Source organism: Myxine glutinosa, chromosome 1 (genome assembly GCF_964187855.1).
Source record: "Myxine glutinosa chromosome 1, kmMyxGlut1.1, whole genome shotgun sequence".
Classification (NCBI taxonomy): Eukaryota; Metazoa; Chordata; class Myxini; order Myxiniformes; family Myxinidae; genus Myxine; species Myxine glutinosa.
Window position 1 is genome coordinate 29,994,041 of NC_136261.1, and position 20,620 is coordinate 30,014,660.

At 42.5% G+C, this 20,620-nt stretch overlaps 1 protein-coding gene across 1 annotated transcript in view; it reads left to right on the forward strand.

Annotated features, from left to right (window-relative positions):
- Positions 1-20,620, forward strand: part of LOC137422332 (protein kinase C alpha type) — a 179,016-nt gene that overhangs the window by 66,506 nt on the left and 91,890 nt on the right. Inside the window, exons 3-6 of the mRNA XM_078770250.1 lie at positions 2,701-2,832; positions 8,768-8,924; positions 9,417-9,551; positions 17,789-17,882. Coding sequence (XP_078626376.1) covers positions 2,701-2,832; positions 8,768-8,924; positions 9,417-9,551; positions 17,789-17,882 — 518 coding nt within the window. The remainder of the gene's footprint in view (positions 1-2,700; positions 2,833-8,767; positions 8,925-9,416; positions 9,552-17,788; positions 17,883-20,620) is intronic.

Genomic DNA, 20,620 nt, shown 5'->3' on the forward strand with positions numbered 1-20,620 from the left:
ATATATATATATATATATATATATATATATATATATATATATACACATACATACATATACATATACATACATATACATATACATATATATATATATATACAGTCACGTGAAAAAGTAAGTACACCCCATGTAAAGTTTTGACTTTTTCAACATATTTCAACATACAGCTATTTGATCTTAATTTCAACAATATTGATAGATAAAGGTGATATAATATAACAAATATCATGAAACATTTACATTTTGTAGTCCATTGTATAATTTAAATAAACATAAATGCAAATTTCGCATGTGGAAAAAGTAAGTACACCCTTGACTCTAATAGGTGGTATTGCCCCCTTTGGCAGAAACAACCTCAAGTAGTCGTTTCTTGTAACTGTCTACCAGTCTCTGACATCGACTGGGAGAATTTTTTGCCCACTCCTCCATGCAGAATTCTTTCAGCTGTGTGATGTTTGTGTGGTTTCTTGCATGCACAGCTCGTTTCAAATCCCCCCACAACATCTCGATGGGATTTAGATCCGGGCTTTGACTTGGCCATTCCAGAACCCTCCATTTCTTTCTTTTCAGCCATTCCTTGGTGGATTTACTGGTATGTTTAGGGTCATTGTCATGTTGCAAGGTCCACCTTCGGTTGAGCTTCAACTTTCTAACAGATGGCCTCACATTATCCTCAAGCACCCTCTGGTACAATGAAGAATTCAAAGTGGATTATATGATGGTGAGCTGCCCAGGCCCTGATGCAGCAAAGCCGCCCCAAACCATAATATTTCCACCACCATGCTTTACTGTTGGTATCAGGTTCTTGTGGTCAAATGCTGTCTTTGGTTTTCGCCAAACATGTCTTCTGGTACTGTGGCCAAATAGCTCTACCTTTGACTCATCTGTCCAGAGCACATTGTTCCAGAAGTGCTGGTCTTTGCCGAGGTGTTCATTGGCAAACTTTAGTCTTGCCCTGATGTTCTTTCTGGACAGCAAAGGTTTCCTCCTGGCACACCTTCCATGTAGATCAAATTTGTGCAGCCTCTTTCTAATGGTAGACTCGTGCACTTTGACATCAACAGTGGCAAGAGCTACCTGTAGGTCCCGTGATGTCATTCTGGGGTTATTCGAGACTTCTTTCAGCATCTTGCAGTCTGCTCTCGGGCTGAACTTGCTGGGGCGGCCTGGCCTGAACAAGTTGGCAATTGTTTGGAATCTTCTCCACTTGAAGATGATCTTCCGGACAGTCGAATTATTGATTTCAAATTGTTTGGAGATCTTTTTAAATCCCTTCCCAGACTCGTAGGCATCTATAACCTTCTTTCTGAAGGCCTCAGAGAGCTCTTTTGATCTAGGCATGGTGACGCCACACACTTCAACCATAAAGAGCAAACCAAACTAAATGTCTGAGGTTTAAATAAGACAGGTTCCTCCAAGATCCTCTCCAACAATGTTGTAATCATTTGCACCTGAGCTGGTGCACCTGATTCTAATTTTAGGTATTTAAAGTAGTGATAAATGTAGGGGTGTACTTACTTTTTCCACATGCGAAATTTGCATTTATGTTTATTTAAATTATACAATGGACTCCAAAATGTAAATGAATGAATGAATGATCGTTTTAACGCCATTTTCCCCGCTAAAGCAGGGCTTAGCCTTGCGGGCCCCATGACAATCATGGTTCCCTGTTTGAGGCAATGTTTTTATGGCCGGATGCCCTTCCTGATGCCAACCCTTGGTCACACTCTTACGATGCGCAGGGATATGGTGTGCCTATTCTAAATCGGGGGAAAAAACCGTGATCATTCATCCCAGCAAGCTGGTACTCAATTTATCGACCTCGGAAGGATGACAGGCTGAGTCAACCCCCCTGGCGTTAATTCAGCGATCGACCGGGATTCGAACCCAGGATCCTAGGATCCCAAGCTGGCACCCTGACCGCTAAGCCAACACCAGGGCTTAATGGACTACAAAATGTAAATGCTTCATGATATTTGTTATATTATATCACCTTTATCTATCAATATTGTTGAAATGAAGATCAAATACGTAGGTGTATGTTGAAATATGTTGAAAAAGTCAAAACTTTACACGGGGTGTACTTACTTTTTCACGTGACTGTATATATATATATATATATATATATATATATATATATATATATATATATATATATATATATATATATATATATATATATACACACACACACACACACACACACACACACACACACACACACACACACACACACACACACACACACACACACATACATACATACATACATACATACACGATACGTAAGACATCGGTCATTATAAAGCTCGCCGTGTTAAGTGTGGAAAAGTTCTGAGGAGATTGCGGCTGGCTCAATAGCACAGTGGGCTGTTGACGCGTTATCAGCGGAAGTCCGTGGTTCGAGCCCCACATTGTCAGAATTTTTTCACACTTAGCCCCTCGCAGGAATTTGATTCCTGTTTATTATATATATATATATATACATATATATATATATATGTATGTATGTATGTATGTATGTATACAGTATATCCTCGCCCACGTGGCTTTCTGAATAGTGAGATTGCAGCCTAGTTGATTATCTAATGAATTATGCAGCCACTTTTAAGAAAGGGAAGCGAGTGCGAAAATGCCTTGATGAAATATTATTTGTAAATTTCCCTTTAACATTCTTCCTCTTCCTCCATATGCCATCAGCTTGTGAGATGAACGTACATAAGGGGTGTCAGCAGAATGTTCCAAGCCTATGCGGAATGGACCATACAGAACGTCGAGGCCGAATCTACATTCTGGCAGAAGTCACTGGTCTTCATACTCTTCTCGTCACAGGTTAGTCGTTCCCCCTGCTTTTATTAACAAGGAGAGATTTGGGGAATGTAGGAGGGAGCGGGGTGTCACCTGACCGTAGAGGTTTAATGGTGTGTGTGTGTGTGTGTGTGTGTGTGTTTGTGTGAATGCAGGTGTGCGTGCGTCATGTGATTGGGATTTTGTATCGATTTTATAAGAACAGCATATATAAATGAGGTATAATGTAAATAGTGGATTAGATATATGGAATTTGGTGGATTAGATATACTAGTACACCCGCTCACTCGGGGAGCGACAAGAAGCGTCATTCCTCTTTGGGGTATATAGATTACAGTCGATCTATGGTCGGATCTCAAGAACATTGGGTGTGTGTTCATTTACCATGTTTCTTGTGGAGAGATTGCCAAGTGGTTTAAGCATTCGAGCAAGCACTCCATTAAAAACCGTTGAAGAATGGCTGGCTTGGCAAGCACAAACTAGCTGCTTGATAAATGAGCACACCCCAGTCTTCCTCCCTTTCAGTTTCTTATCAAACAGCAGGAGGGAGTTTCAAAAGTTCGCCACGAAAAATGCCACGGTAGCGGCAGGAAGGGCTATGTTATTAACCCAACATTTGTGGGTTTTATAGAGTGCAGTAGATGTTCGCTCAGTTCTGTAAGTAAACCTCACTTCAAGGATGTCGGGATTTCTCCAAATCTCTTCATTTAGTGTTATATTTAGAGCATTAGCGGCTGTTTAAAAAGCTAAGCATACGTGTTTGTGGTTTATAATATTTTTACTTCCTGTAGAAGCCGTTGCTCCCACAGAAACGCCATTATAACTATAAGTTATTTATACACTACAGGAAAAACGCTTTGGCGAAGTGGGACATTATTAGTATTAATATTGTTTTGTAATAACATTAATAACATGTGATTATCATTAATTTTGTTATTAAAAGCATCTTTGGAAAAACGCCACGATAAATCTTCTTCTTTGGACAAACGCCACGATAAAGCTAATTTAACATTGATATACACCTCAACATACGAGCCCTGGTGTTGGGCTAGCGGCTAGGGTGCCGGCTTAGGATCCTAGGATCCTGGGTTCGAATCCCGGTCGATCGCTGAATTAACGCCAGGGGGGTTGACTCAGCCTGCCATCCTTCCGAGGTCGGCTAATTGAGTACCAGTTCACTGGTAATTCCCTGTTTGTCGTTAAAGGCGGCAAAAAGGGTTGGCGTCAGGAAGGGCATCCGGCCGTAAAACATTGCTTCAAAAAGGGGACCAAAAAAACAACAACAACCACGGTGCCCGAAAAAGGCCAACCCCCTCATTGCGGGGAAAAATGGCCTCTAAAGGTGGTTATTTTTTTATATACACCTCAACATACAACGCCATTCACGGCAATGGCGGGGAAAACCCGCTCGTGGGAGAAAAACCCCTTGGGGAGGGGGGAAAATGAATGCGCTACAACCTTCATTATGTAACCCTTGGTCATCCCGTCAAGTTTGGTTGAGATTGGATAAGTAACGACGGCATGTATTGGTGTCAAAAATTCATCAGACAGACAGACACAAATGGCGTATTTTAGTATGATGGAGATATATGGGATTTGGTGGATTAGATATATGGAATTGGCAATTATATTAATGTTCATATGTAACATGTTAAATGTTGTTGGTTTTTTCAATCCTGATATCAGCACAGTTGCATTGTGGTTCATATAAGTGGCAGTTAAAAAAGGGGTTCAAGAGAGATTGCATAAAATAGGAATAAAATATATATTATCATGGAATACAGAAAAACGTGGGTGAAACTCCTTCCGAATAGCACGGAAATCCTTTTTTTTTTTGTAAAGACCCATACGGAAGTTTCCATATTTATGTAATCAGAAAAACAATCCGCGATTATTGGGAATTTGAAGTACTATTGCAATCTGCTGATCCGTTTCTTAACCCATATCATCCGGATGGAGTGCATTGCTTACGTATCATGACCACGATTATGTGAATTACTCCCATAGTCGTTTTTATGAGGTATTTTTGTACATGTTCGTCTGGTACAAAAGCTTGCAAGCACGTTACCATGAACAGATGTCCACCAGGCAGAAGAACGTCTGTCTATGTCGGAAAATACAGAAATAGCGTCCATTGCTGGATTTTCTCATCACCGTTAACTCCGATGAACTTCACGGAACATATCCAAGTGCCGTCTTTATGATTCTGCTGCAGCAAATACAAAATCTGGTAATGTCGGTTGGTTGGGGTGAAATTTGTGACCACATCGATATGTGACCAATAAATATTAACAAGGAACTTTGACGCGGGAAAGTACATTTGGCCCATCATGCCTATGCAGGTATGTCCTGTATGCCCACCATTACATAAATCCGTTAGACTCTCGACTTGATTCGACTCAACGTTGGTTTCATTGGCGGGAGGAATGTGGATGAGAAAAGTGCGGCAGGCACAGGGTCCAGAGTGTTATAAATGCAAATAAAACAAATATTTCAAAACTCATTTGTTTATTACGACTTGTAACTTTCCCCTGTACAGGTGGCATGGTGTGTGTTTACTGACCCCTGCTTTAGAGAACATTGCCAATTTTAACCTCCCCCGGAGATTTGACATTAGAGCCGCGCTGAAATGGTTTCAATAGCCGGTTACCGCACCAAACTTACAGAATAACAGTTTGTTGTAAGAAGGCACAGCACAACGAAAATGGAGAATCCCAGGACAAAAGATAGACAGACATGAAAATGGGCAGATAAATAAATAAATAAATAAATAAATAAAGTACACTCGCGATCCGATATAATATCCAGGGGAGGATGTGGTGAGGGGATGAGAACATGTGATAGAAGAAGAGTAGAGTAGCATATTTTGGACATCTTGCATTATATTATGGATAGTTGGAGGGAAAGAACCAAATAATAAACGAGAACGGCACTCAGTGGAGAGCATACCTCCGCCTGGTAGGCCATATCACTCAATGGTGAAGAATCACTTTTAAAATTCTACTAGCTAGATCAGGATCTTCACCAAAATTGAAAAGATTATTCCTTGTCACACACACAAACGGTCCAACAAGTTTCGTCCAAATCCATCCATAACTTTTTGAGATATCCTGCTATGTATCATTTCGGCGCCATCTCCCAATGGTAAAGAATCACTTAAAATTTTTTATTAGCCGGATCCGAATCCGGATCTTCACCAAAATCTAATAATTTCGTCCTTGTCACATATGCTACATCTCTGCCAAATTTCGTCCGAATCCGTCCACAAATTTTTGAGGTATTTTGTTCACAAACAAACGGACAGACAGACAAACAGACAGGGGTGAAAACATAACCTCCATCCACCTTTGGTGGCGGAGGTAACAAACATGAAGGGTTGGAGCGAGGGAACCATAACTCCATAACCAAATTTTTAGCATGTTATTGGATATCAGCATATATCATGGCAAAAAATTCAAATTGGATGTGTATCCTTTAAATCCACGTGCGAAATTGCAATAACTTGCATAGTTTTACAATGGATGTACTGCTCCAGCTTACATTCTCTTTTTCACATTCCGTGCGAAATATAACCCTGCCAATATATCAAGAGATAAATTAGTGCCTTCCTATTGTCAACCCTTGACCGCTTTTGAGCTCACGCATTAGCCTTCTACATCGTGGTAGTTTCCAGGTTGTTGTTGTTGGTGTTGTTGTTGTTGTGTTTCCCCAGTCAGGTGAAACAGACCAGTGGCACGGAGATAGCCGATCAAGCTCACATTAGCGATCTAGAGATCCCTCACATCTAAGATGTTGTGCTCTTGCCTTCATTAAGCTGGACCGCGCAGTCTTCCATGATATACCGTCCAGGTTTACGTGCCTGCTATCTTTTTCTGTTTCTGTAACTTTCCGTGTTTCTGTTTGCTATCTGTAACAAATATATCCTGTTTTTCTTTTTCTGTGGCTATTTTGCTGAATATTGAAAACTGCTTGGTGAGGTGCATCACCTGCTCATTACCAATGATCTGTTTCTCAATAACATGTTGCAAAAATATTAGTCGTGGCCAAAAATATTGGCACCTCGCACTTTTTTCAAATAATGCACCATTTCTTCCAGAAAATTGTTGAAATTAAAAAATATTTTGGTATCCACATATGTATTTCTTTGGTTTGCATTGGAACAAAACAAAAAAAGATATATCCCTCGTGCTGGGCTAGCGGCTAGGGTGCCGGCTTAGGATCCAAGGATCCTGGGTTCGAATCCTGGTCGATCGCTGAATTAACGCCAGGGGGGTTGACTCAGCCTGTCATCCTTCCGAGGTCGGCTAATTGAGTACCAGTTCACTGGTAATTCCCTGTTTGTCGTTAAAGGCGGCAAAAAGGGTTGGCGTCAGGAAGGGCATCCGGCCGTAAAACATTGCTTCAAATAGGGGACCGAAAAACAACAACAACCACGGTTCCCGAAAAAGGCCAACCACGGTCCCGCTTTGCGGGGAAAAATGGCCTCTAAAGGTGTTTTTTTAAAATTTTTATCGTGGTAGTTCAGCACAATATAAGATTGTGGATGACGGATGAAGATATGAGTCTGTGGCTAAATGTAATAACTTCGGTGCAGCGGATTACACAGTTTTCCAGAATAGGCTTCTCTGTTGTGGATACTGATCACCGGAGTGAGAGTAATCGAGCCGAGCGCAACTCAAAAATGGCTTATTCAGAAAAATTCATCCATCTTTGCAAGTGTCCATCTTGTATTATTTCTGCATTACAAAATTGTGAAAATATAATTGTTTTCATCAATTCCTCATTTTAGTCCCTTTTGCTTGCAAAATTGAAGATTTTTCAAGTATATTGGTTGGTCTTGTGCGTTATTGGCTCCGTCTGTCTGTCTGTCTGTCTGTCAATTACCTAAGGTCACAATTTTAAACCAATCTTCACGAAACGTCACCAGATGGTAGAGTTGGTCGTAAGAAAGAAGCCTATTGAATTTGAGGTCCAAGGTCATCTTGAGGTCGAATTTATAAAACTGTCATGTTTCATCCGATTGACTTGAAAATTAAAAAGCAATTACATGGTGCATCGCTTAATTGGGAAACCAACTATTTTAAGGTCAAAAGGTCAAAGGTCAACTCAAGGTCGAACTTCTAAAATCATCAATTTTCATCTGAACAATCCATTTTCATCCAATTAACCGGACAATTAAAGAGTAATTGCATTGTACATCACGGAGTTGGAAAACCAACTATTTTTGGGGTCAAAAGGTCAACTCAAGGTGAAACTTCTAATATCATCAATTTTCACCTGAAAAGTCATCAATTTTAATCCAATTGATCAACTGAGCTTAAATTTTAATCTTAATGAAATGGACAATTTTATGTATCCATGGTAACTTTTTATTTTGGGGAGGGGTGGATTTTGCAAGTATCGTGCTCTGCATGACGTCTTCTTGTTTTTTGTTTTTTTTCATTGGCTTGATGTCTTTAGCAAAAAAAAACAAAAAAAACCTGATTCTAAATGTTCTCCATTTCGCATTATATTTTTCGAACCAATTACAAATTCTGGATCGATGCAGAATTATGTATTGAATTTCCAGGCCTGTTGGCGTAATGCTTAGAGCATCATCGGCTCTGAGTCTGAGGTCGGCGGTTCGAACCCCGGCCGAGTCGTACCAAAGACTCTAAAAATGGTACCTGCCGCTTCCTTGCTTAATGCTCAGCATTTAGAAAGGATATGGACAAACAACCATAGGTTGGCAACCATTGCACAGGCTTGATGGGCCTCATGCTTTGAGTTTCCTTGTAAGCAAACTTGTATTATATTAATGTGGCAATAAACCTGAAACTGTTGCACGCATCAGTCGTGTGCATTTATTTCCAAATTGGGACGATATCATAAAAAGTACTCGGTTAATGTTAAGCTGATGCTATCCTTGATATCAAGTGTACTCTTTAACTTGCCATACCTCTGTGGAACGCAACTGCAGTGAAGGAGGCTCGTAACCTGATCCCCATGGACCCGAACGGCCTCTCGGATCCTTATGTTAAGCTGAAGCTGGTGCCAGACCCGAAGAGCGAGAGCAAGCAGAAAACAAAAACTATCAAGGCAACACTGAATCCGATATGGAACGAAAACTTCACTTTGTAAGTTATTTTCTGTTTATGAGGTTGAGATAGCTGGAAATGTATCCTCTTTTCCGCTTCGTTCATTCTTATTTGTCCAATTGTTGCCCTGCTGTAAGTAATTGATAGATCTCAACCCAGCTATAAACTACCACCCTGGTGCTTTGCATGGAAGGTGGTTCCTCAATGTGTGCGCCATCCACCAAAGGGAGGTTAAGTAGGAGGACCCATCTACCAGTACTTGGTGATGGTGGCTCGTTGGAGATATTATCTTTTCTAAATTGCTTACTGTTTTACTCTCTTCGGACAATCACTTCGACCCCTTTTCCATTGCTCATTGATCTTCTCATCTCTTGCACCGACCTCTCTACCCAAGCTTTTATAAGTGTGACACATCCCACATTGACTAAACTCATCTTCCAGCGACTCGTATATTGAAGAAAAATCTTTCTTAATTTTTTTTTTGTTTATTCCCACCCCCACCTTCCCCAACCTACTGATTCAATGATGCAGCAAGCTGAAGGGAGAGGATAATGACCGAAGGCTTTCGATTGAGGTGTGGGACTGGGACCGGACTACTCGGAATGACTTCATGGGTTCAATGTCCTTCGGTGTATCGGAACTGGTGAAATGCCAGGCAGATGGCTGGTAAGAGATCGTTATTTTGCCATTTTAGCTCACCTGGACTGTGGTCTGGTGAGCTTATGTGATTGAGCAGTGTCCGTAGGTGAGTGAGTGAGTGAGTCTGTAAACACTTCAGTCATTATCGCTTGAACCAAACACACGATGTTGGTGAAACTTGGCCACAAGCTTCATATCTGATGCCTAATGAAGGTTTCTTGACCGCATCAAAATCTGTGCTCATTAATGGGGTCTACGGGGAGATTGACCCCCAAAACAGGTACTTGCTCTCTTCTTCGAAACTACACACACAATTTTGACGAAACTTGACTACAACCTTCATCACCCGTGATGTACCAAAGTTTGTTCATGGCATTAAATATCAGGGTCTGGGAGGGTCTGTTGTGGGTTTGAGTGACTGTTGCTCCTGATCGAGGTGGGTTTCACGACCCACGGTCCTATTTTTATGACTCGTTATGACCTGTAATACTTTAGCAATACTGGGAGAGGAATGTGACACTGGTATCATGGACCAAAGGGCTTTTCCCCATTTTGAAGTTTCATCGTACAGTAAACTCGTTAAAATTAATTTATTATTGCTGTTGAAGAAACTTCTTCTCAATTAGGAAGGTTCCTTCAATGTAAACTCCAACACCCAAAAAAATGATACTCTCCAGATTTCAAGTACATGTGGGACATGTCCAAGAAATATTTTTTGTATAAATTTCAAATTGCTAGGTCAAATGGTTTTTAAGATACAGGTTGCCAAATTTTGGCCCTTCTGCCTTTTGTTCATACTGTCATAAACTCATAACCTCTACCAACCAATATATTACACCTTCAGGTCCTTCGACACCTTTACACCCCTTTCACCTTCAGACCTTTCATTTACAATCATTATAAATGATTTCAATTCAATAGTTTCATTTACAATTTCAAAAATGATTTCATTTAAATAATTATTTTAAGAATAATGATTATTTAATTATTTTTCAAATAATTTCATATACAATTTATTTATTATTTAGACCCTTGCATTTAGTAAACTAGAACGGCACTCAGTAGAGAGCATACCTCCGCCTGATTGGCCATATCACTCAATGGTGAAGAATCACTTTAAAAATTCTACAAGCTGGATCTGGATCCGGATCTTCACCAAAATTGAATAGATTCTTCCTCATCACACACACAACCTGTCCAACATGTTTCGTCCAAATCCATCCATAACTTTTTGAGATATCCTGCTATGTATCGTTTTTGGCCCTATCTCCCAATGGTGAAGAATCACTTTAAAAATTCTAGTAGCCGGATCCAGATCTTCACCAAAATCTAACCATTTTGTCCTCGTCACATACGCTACATCGCTGCCAAATTTCGTCCGAATCCGTCCACAACATTTTGAGATATTTTGTTCACAAACAAACAAACGGACAGACAGCAGTGAAAACATAACCTCCATCCACCTTTGGTGGCGGAGGTAATAATGCACAATGGGTGAACTTGTATCTATATATGAGAGAGGTGTGTGTGTGTGTGTGTGTGTGTGTGTGTGTGTGTGTGTGTGTGTGTGTGTGTGTGTGTGTGTGTGTGTGTGTGTGTGTGTGTGTGTGTGTGTGTGTGTGTGTGTATTTTTGTTTTGTTTTTAAACTGTTTGACTTTTCACTGGTCAAATTCTTACACGGAAATAACAAACATACGCTACCACTGTAAATGGATGAAGAGATGGACAAGCAACAACCATGATTCAAAGAAAGATGTTGGGATAGTTTCACATGATCATTTCTTGTGACCATCTCTACCTAATTGTTTACATACTTTTTGGCATACCCTCCCTGCATCATTTTACATTTTTCAGTCTCGCCCCGAAGGGAATGCGAGACTGCAACTCCCCTACCTTTAGTACATGGTGTTGTGTCATTGTAGTGCAAAATTTCCTACACTAGTGGAACCAATGTTTTTTGGAATCCTTATACCCTAAGCAACAAGACCTGAGTTGGTTCCATTTTTTTCAATGGCGTCTTTGGTGGCCATTTTGACTTTCAAAATGGCCGCCATTTTTTGCAATTTTGTATGTATCTTTTCACATAAAACACTTTGATTAACCATTTTTTCTGGCATTTTTGTCATTCCTTGTACAGAACATCCACCAGAACACTTATATCCAGTTAACAGACGTTTTTTGAGAAATATACCAACAAACTGGTATACCGTCTGATGTCTCTTCATGGTGCCTCTGTGAATACCGTGAAAGTAGCCATGCAAAGTCTTGCTGTGTTGCATTAACAACTTTATCTTGATACTGACCAAGTTTAAAGTTTTCATAGCGTGGACTTCTACTTGGCTTGGGGTTACCAGTAATTGTACAGTCAGACATTTCAGTCACAGTTGGCAGGATGTTCTCAAGTTTTGTTGAGGTGTTGTCATGCAGCTTCAGTGGTTCAGCTACAGTCTCGTATGCTGATACATCTGGGGGATCTCGTTGATAGACAGCAAGAGCAGTCCCATGGAATGTGTTCCGTCCATCAGCTGTGTCTACCTTGGCATCTATGTTATCAGCTGAGCATCTGATTGGCAGATTTCTCAACAGTCCTGGAGGCACGTAAACGCCATTGAATTCATTCATATTCTCTTGGACTGTGGTGGCCATCTTTGAAGTGATCTCCTTTACACGTTGATATGAAACACCAACGCCACTCTGGTACAACATCTCTATGTCTCTGCGACTGCGGTGTGCATGATGGCTATGGAGTGAAAGTCCAACCCCTAATGGCGTTTCAGTTGTGAACCTGAAGGTTGAAGTTGAGGACTTTGGCTGATATTGCACCTGCCGATCAGATTTGAACTCCTGGATGATGTGCTGTCCAATAAGTGCACATGTTCCATTTATCTTTTCATTGCGTGATTGTGTTTTGGTGGTGGCTGCTCCCTGGATGATCCATCTTATCATACAGAACAGTTGTTCCGGTATTCCAACTTCAATACTGTTCTTTAGCGACCCCTAAAATTTCCAAGGATTTTGCCTCGCCTGTGTTATTGCATTTCTTATAATCTTTCCACTTTGAAAGAGAATTTTGAACTTTGCTTGCATATCCTTTTGTTCAGCAGAAGCTGCCCGAATAGCTGCAGCACCAGCATCACTGGAATGAACTGTTGATAGTTTTCCAGATATGCCTGTGATTTCGACATTATCCAGGTCGTTCTTCAGTTTCTGGTTTAAGTATAGCCTCTTGTTGGGATCAAAACCAGGAACGTTGTGGTTCTGGAAGATATCTTTATACAGAAGGTGCACATCAGGCATGGGGATGAACTCTCCTTCATCAATCCTTTGCTGTGTGATGCTTGTAAACTCTACTTCAGCTGCTATGGATTTCAGGTTCTCTTCCTGTTTGGCTTCAAAGGACAACTTACCACCCTTACGATGTGGACGTTGAACATATTTTTCCCAGTTACGAGTGTAACAAAGGTGATGGTACACAATATCTCTAGCAAGTAAATCACCAGAAGTTATCACATCACCTAGGTTTACCTGCCAAGTCTTGTTTCCACTCTTATTGACAATATCTGTGAAATGTGAGCCTCTACTATAACTAGTACAAGGATGGAGAACCTCATTAGTATCTTTCTGGCAAAAGAAACATTTATCTCTGAAGAATGAGTCACTTTTGCTTTGAAATCTTGTAACTGTTGACACAGTTGTTGCTGAAGTTGACGGTGCTGCTCGGTTTTGAGGATTCGATGGTCGTCCCCTCTTGCGGTTCGTCAGATTTGAAATATTCTTTGATTCACAGGATTTACTAAAGTTCACTTCATCACGTTTGATATGAGCACGATTTGTCACTGCCTTGTAGCATTGCTTGTGCCATGTAGCCTTTTTTTCTTTACGTACTACTTAAGAAACATCACATAGTCTCTTACTAGCTGACGCAAAGCTTAAGTTGCCAAGTTGCACTCTTTTGTGTAAGCTGCTAAGAAATGTTTCATATGAAGCACATTTGAAATTGGCATGAGGAACGTCAACCAAAGGTTCAGGAGTTCTCTCTTGGCAGAATACACAAAGTTCGTAACTTGTGCATTGCTTCTTAGAAGGCGGCTCTTCAAACGATGACATTATGCGGCGGTGAAGCTGAAATCCAACTTGTCGATGAATACCTGTAAGGTAAAAAAGAATAAAGCAAATGTTCATATTTCTTTCATTATTGTAATTATAGTAATCTATGTGTAGTTTAAGACTGTAGAAATTAGAATGCGTACAAAATTGCAAAAAACGGCGGCCATTTTGAAATTCAAAATGGCCGCCGAAGACGCCATTGAAAAAAATGGAACCAACTCAGGTCTTGTTGCCAAGGGTATGTAGATGCAAAAAAACATTGGTTTCACTCGTGTAGCAAATTTTGCACTTACATATAAATAATTCTACATAACACCATGTACTACTTTCTGTCTGTGTCCATGTCTCTATATTTTCGTTTTTAAAATGTTTTTCTCTGCAGCTGCTTGTCCGATCGATGTGAAACTTTAAACATAGGAGGGACTTCCCATGGAACGGTACCCACCCTAACAGGGTGGGGCTTCAATTGGGAGGCACAAATGATTATTTAAACGATTTATATAAACATCCGTTGAATCATATCACACGCAAATCATAAAAATCTAAACAGTATTTGTAGAATTTCGATAAAAGCCACATCACTGTTCGTATTGGTAAATATTATTCCATCGTGTTTGGAAAAACTGGAAAATTGGAAAAATTGAAAAAAAATAGAAAAAAATTGGAAAAACAATATAGTGAAGGAACTGCGCTCCAACGCGAGTCGAAAGAATTGACGCGACCAAAGACGGAATTCGTCCGAGTTGCTTTATTGAAACAAAACAGCTCAGGTATTCTGACAAGCCCGTTTTTCGGGCAACAATATATATACACATTTATGTCGGGAAGTTTGCCCGGCAAAAGCTATACCGGGCATGCCCGGGTATCAAGGGCGAGCCTTGGAAAGGCGAGTCTGGACCTGCCCGGGCGTGTTTGGCTGCGGCCTGGCAAGTCGAGGCTGGGCGTGCCCGGGCGCTCTGGGCGAGCACTGGAAAGGCGATAGCGGGCATGCCCGGACGCTCTGGGCGAGCCCTGGAAAGGCGATAGCGGGCATGCCCGGACGCTCTGGGCGTGCCCTGGAAAGGCGATAGCGGGCATGCCCGGACGCTCTGGGCGAGCCCTGGAAAGGCGATAGCGGGCATGCCCGGACGCTCTGGGCGAGCCCTGGAAAGGCGAGAGCGGGCATGCCCGGGAAAGACGAGACCGGGCGTGCCCGGGAGGTTCGGGCGTGCCCGGGAACAGTGAGTCCGGGCATGCCCGGGAGAGGCGCGTCTGGCCGTGTTCTGGCCGGTGCAAGGCGATTATGTACATCCAGCGGTAACCGCTACAATAACCTATTTTACTCCAGGGGGTCCCAGGATTACCCACCCAAAATTTCGTTGCGATCAGTTCAGCCGTTTTTGCGGAACCTGGGAGCAGACGGACAGACATTTGGTGAATTATAGTAAGACTAGCAACGGTACCCGCCCTATGGGCGGGGCTTCAATTGGGAGGCCCAAATGAAAAGGATAAATATCAGAAATTGAAGGTTTTTTTCTTTTAAACGATTCATATAAACATCCGTTAAATCTCGATCGGTGCAGCCGTTTGTGCGGCACCCGGGAAAATAACGTCATGCGGGAACAAGTATCAGCAGGATGTGGCAGTGTGGGAGTCCACGTTTCTGATCCTCCTTCATGCCGAAGTAGCCCACCACTTCTCCAAGCATTCCGCTCTTCAGATCCGCCATGAGAGATTTAAGCTTGATACTGAAGACGCGTGCAGTTAGTACTCCCGATGTCGTATGTACTCCCGATACGTGTTTCCTTCATTGTAAAAACTTCCAAATCAACAGTTAAAAGGATTTTGAGCCGATCGGTGTTACGGCCTTGGCAAGATCAATGGAGACAGCGATCTGTTGGCGTATACACCGCCCAAATAGCTATGTGGAATTATATCTTGGAGAGATTAAACTCACGTCATTTTAACTTTGGCTGAGGTCATTATTTACTTTTAGTGATGTTTATATACGAATCAAAAAGAAGATAATGGGTTTTGGGTCGTCCTTTCCGCATATTTCGTGGGATTGTGGTTTGGAGAGACAGCCGTGATGGCGGGGAGGGGGTTGGAATTCTCTCAAGCAGGGATTCAACCCGTGCCCTTATAAAAGGTCTTTGTCCGAGGTCACCGAGTTCGATCGGTGCAGCCGTTTGTGCGGCACCCGGGAAAACAACATCATCACAATGAAAACATCGTCACAATGAACGTTATGCGAACGCGAATGTTATACGGGAGTCCAAACCTGAGAATGCTGGAGACCAAAGCTGAAATTGGAAAAATTTAATAGCCTATTTTACTCCTGGGGATCCCTGGATTAGCCACCCAAAATATCGTTGCGATCGGTTCAACTGTTTTTGCGGTACCTTTGAACAGACAGACAGACTGACGGACATTTGGTGAATTATAGTAAGATTGTTGCAGAACAGTTGTAAGTTGTTAACCTATTACTTGTTCCCTGAAGAAGGCCTTTTTTTACAATATAACTGTGCAATTTACATTATTTTCCCGTTTTTGCTAACCTAAACTTTTTTTTTAACCTCGAGCAGTTTACTGCTTACCTTTGTACCATTTCAGGTTATTCACTGGACATTAAACTGTGTAAATTTCAATAAAAACTGGAAGAATTGAGGTGTTCTAAAACTATTGACTGGTAGTGTATATGTATGTGTATCTATATTTGATTCCTGACCCTAAACTGTCGGATTGGATACACAAAGTACACCGTCCCTCAGATGGATGTTTAGCCGGATGTCCGATCTGCGAGCATTCGTTGAAAGTTAAAGATCCCATGATGCCTTTTGCGAATAGTAGGCGATTTGCCACTCTGTCAAAGCGCCTTTGGGCTTCTGGAAAAGCGCTATACAAAATAAATGAATTATTATTATTATTATATTTATCTCTAGTTCCCTTGGAAGTTCCTGCCACCTTAGGTTGAATGTCAAGCATTGCCAGACGGTTCAGGGACTAAAATAAAGCTGTAAAGTTCTGGGCCTAAAACTTTGATCAGGAAACTAAAATGCCGACCCCAGGATAATGCGTGAACTATAACGGCTCTCGGTAGCGCATACCTCCGCCAGGCTGAACAGTTTACGTTTTGTATCCCATTGATAGGCTGGATCTACATCCGGAGCTCCAAAGTCGAATCAGCTTTTCTTCCATCGTTTGGCTGTTTCACCGCTGTCCTCCTCTTTCTCCTGACAGCTGTCCTCCTCTTTCCCCTGACAGCTGTCCTCCTCTTTCCCCTGACTGCTGTCCTCTTTCCCCTGACAGCTGTCCTCTTTCCCCTGACAGCTGTCCTCTTTCCCCTGACAGCTGTCCTCTTTCCCCTGACAGCTGTCCTCCTCTTTTCTGTGACCGCTGTCCTCTTTTCCATGAAACAATATGCTCTTTTTCATGATCTCTGCGTCCTCTTTTCTGTAACCACTGTCGTCCTCTTTTCTGTGATCCCTGTCGTCCTCTATTCTGTGACTGCTGTCCTCCTCTTTTCTGTGACAGTTGTAATATTTTCCATGACTGCTGCCCTCTTTTCCCCTGACCGCTGTCTTTCCCCTGACCGCTGTCCTCTTCTTTCCCCTGACTGCTGTCCTCCTCTTTCCCCTGACAGCTGTCCTCTCTTCCCTGACCGCTGTCCTCTTTTCCATGAAACAATATCCTCTTTTCATGATCTCTGTCGTCCTCTTTTATGTGACCGCTGTCGTACTCTTTTCGTTGACCCCTGTCCTCTTCTTTTCCATGACCGCTGCGCTCTTTTCCATGACCGCTCTACTGCTCTTTCCCCTTACTGCAGTCTTGCTCTTTTCACTTGGAACCATCAGTATACTTTTCCATGATTGACGAGGCTATTTATTAGACAATGGACACACAACACAATTATGGAATTTCAATTCGAGATGGCAGCATCATTATCCATGGGTTCAGCTGGGAACTATAAACAGAACTATCCAAAGAAATATGGTTCTTCTTCTTCGGTGTATTCAGCACAAGGCTGTGGGGTAGCCCGCTTAACGTCCATTACCCTGCATTGTCTGTCTGCCCGACAAATGTTCATGCTTCATGTACAATACCAAAGCACATGTTCACCATTCTCATTTACCCTCATGCTACATGGCGTAACCACCTTTCTTTGCTGTCTTCCTAGGTACAAGCTTCTGAGCCAAGAAGAAGGGGAGTATTACAACGTTCCCGTTGCACCCGAGGGAGAGGAAGGCCTTGAACTTCGACAACGACTGCAGGCATGATTTCTAAGAGATTTTTTTTTTTTTTACTTCCCTCATTATTTTTGTTGGTTAAAAAATCTTTGGCTTGTGGATTGTTGCTGCATCCTCTTAAAATAGTGCAACAGTTGCTTACAATCAGGAATAGTTGAGTTTTGTGTGAGTTTGTGCATACACAACCCTTGGTTTATACTCTTGTGTACGCAAAAGAGGTGTTTTTACACTTTGGGAAGTGTAAAAAAAGGAAGACGAGGTTTTTCAGAGCATTGAAATCGTCATTTATGGACTCGTAGAATCGGAACAGAATCGGGCCTAATATTAGAGAGGGTCCCATTGACAGCAATGCGTTGACTGCGAGAATAGAGGAAGTCACGAAATCAGGTGTGAAGGTGGCCTTGTATGTTGCAGGCAGTGAGCCTGGCATGCGGAGCAGGATGCCAGACTGTGTCGAATTCCCGAGATATTGTCCTGGGAGACGGTCCTGACGTAATGTTTGAGGGTTTGTGCATCTATCATTTGCTGAGAGAGCTATATATTTTCTTAAAACAAGACAGGTGACCAAACCTGAGCAGAATGCACTGCGTGTGGCAGAACCAGACCTATAAATTGCCAGATTGGTGTTCCACAGGCAAGATGTTGTGTCAATGGATGCGCCCGTCACCCGCATGGACGTTCAGCTGTGGAATAATCTGCCAATTGTGAGCTGGAGGATCCCACGGAGTCTTTATAAACAAGGAGTAGGAGAGATCGCCAGGACATGAGGAATTAGAAAAGTCCTGCATTTAATGTGCAGAAGCACTACATCAGCTGCACAGACACGCCTCAGTGAGGATGCAACCAGCAGGCAAAATTCCTAATGGAATCCCAGTCCAATAAGCATCTGCTAATGGCTGTTGTTAAATTTGGCCTTCACACAAATAGCTACTCCTCCTCCCCTCTGATTTATCCTATCAGCCTATCCCATATGATCATTTTAAAAACCTTTAAACTTGTTTTCCACGAGTTAACTAGTTATTGCTATCAACACCTGTCTCAGTTTTTTATTTTTTATTTTTTTGTATACAAGATCGAGGCTCGTGAAAGAGCGAACATTAATCACACAGAAAGACAAACCGACACATAAAACATATAACATCGGGAGCGGTAGACAAGATGGGGAGAGAGGGGGAAGGACACAAACACAACATTTGAGAGCAGGGACCGAGAGACATGGAGACATCGAGAGATCTGAGAGAGGGCGAGGGCTTTGGGGGGGGGGGGCATGGGAAGGGGGCGGTGGGAGAGGTATAAAACATATGGACACTGCCAGGACTTCCAGGAAAGAAGTTGGAATTTCAAACAAGGTGGATCTGGGGTGAATTAGCGGGGGTAGAAAAGATCAAGGTTTTGGATGGGGGAAGATAAGAGATGGTGGTGAACAGCTGTTTTAAAGACCTGGAGGGAGGAGTGGGATTGAAAGGAGTGAGGGAGTTTGTTCCAGAGGCGGGAGAAAAGACGAATGAAAGAGTGAAGGTGAGCAGAGAGCCGAGATTTCGGCAGTTTAACCATCAGAGGGTTGTTGCTGGCAGATCTTGTGCGACCTGTAGGAATATTTGGGGGACAGAGCACAGAGAGAGCTGGGGGTGCAAGGCCGGAGAGGAGTCGGTAGAAGACAGAAAGACCACCTACCTGCCTGCGGTGAGTGAGTGAAAGGCCCTCAGAGATAGCTTCATCGCGGGAGATTCCAATAATTCTGAAAGCTTTGGTTTCAACAGCGTGAAGCCGAGCTAGGTGTGAGGCAGGAGCACCGGCCCATAGGGGAGAACAGTATTCCATTGAGCTGCGGATGAAAGCCTTGTATGTGGTGAGGAGCTCAGGTGTGCCGAGGAAGGACTTCGCACGACGGAGGATGCCCAATCGGCGACTGGCTTTGGAGGCCAGCTTGGAAATGTGGTTTTCCCAAGAAAGATCATGGCAGATAGTGAGACCCAAAAGCTTGAGCGACAGAACTTCTTGGAGAGGATTGTTGAGAAAGTAGATGGGAGGGTTGTCCAGTCGATCTTTTCGGAGAGACATAGTAAGAGTGTGAGATTTGTCAGGATTGAAAGACATGTTCCACTTGTTTGACCAGTCTGTGATTTTGTCCAAGTCTTCAGAGAGTGAGGAGGCTGCAGACTGCCGATCTGAGGGAAGAGGAATGGAGCGGCAGAGAGTGGAGTCATCAGCAAAGAGATAGGATTTTCAAGAGAGTCAGAGAGATCATTGATGAAGACCAGAAAAAGCACAGGGCCCAGAACACTGCCTTGGGGAGCTCCAGCCTGAACAGGAAGAGGAGATGAGAGAAACCCATTCAGGGCCACACGTTGACGACGACTAGAGAGGAAGTCCGCCAGCCATGCGTGGAGATTTCCATGGATACCAAAGGAGGAGAGTTTGGTGAGCAGAGCGGGGTGCCAGACCGTGTCAAAGGCACGTGATATGTCGAGGGAGACAGCTCTAATTTCCTGTTTGGCATTGAGGACCTCCATCCATTGTTGAGACAGCAGAAGCAGCATGTCCAGAGTCGAGTGACCTGGTCTGAAACCAAATTGATGATCAGAGATCAAGCCATTGGAGAAGAGGAAAGATTTCATATCCGAAGCAATGATGGATTCCATGACTTTGCTGATAATTGGTGTGGTCACTATATCACTTCCCTCCCGACATGATATTAACCCTAATTATATTCTCCAAATGACATTTACATCTAACTTTTTACTTTCTTTCTCTGATTCTTC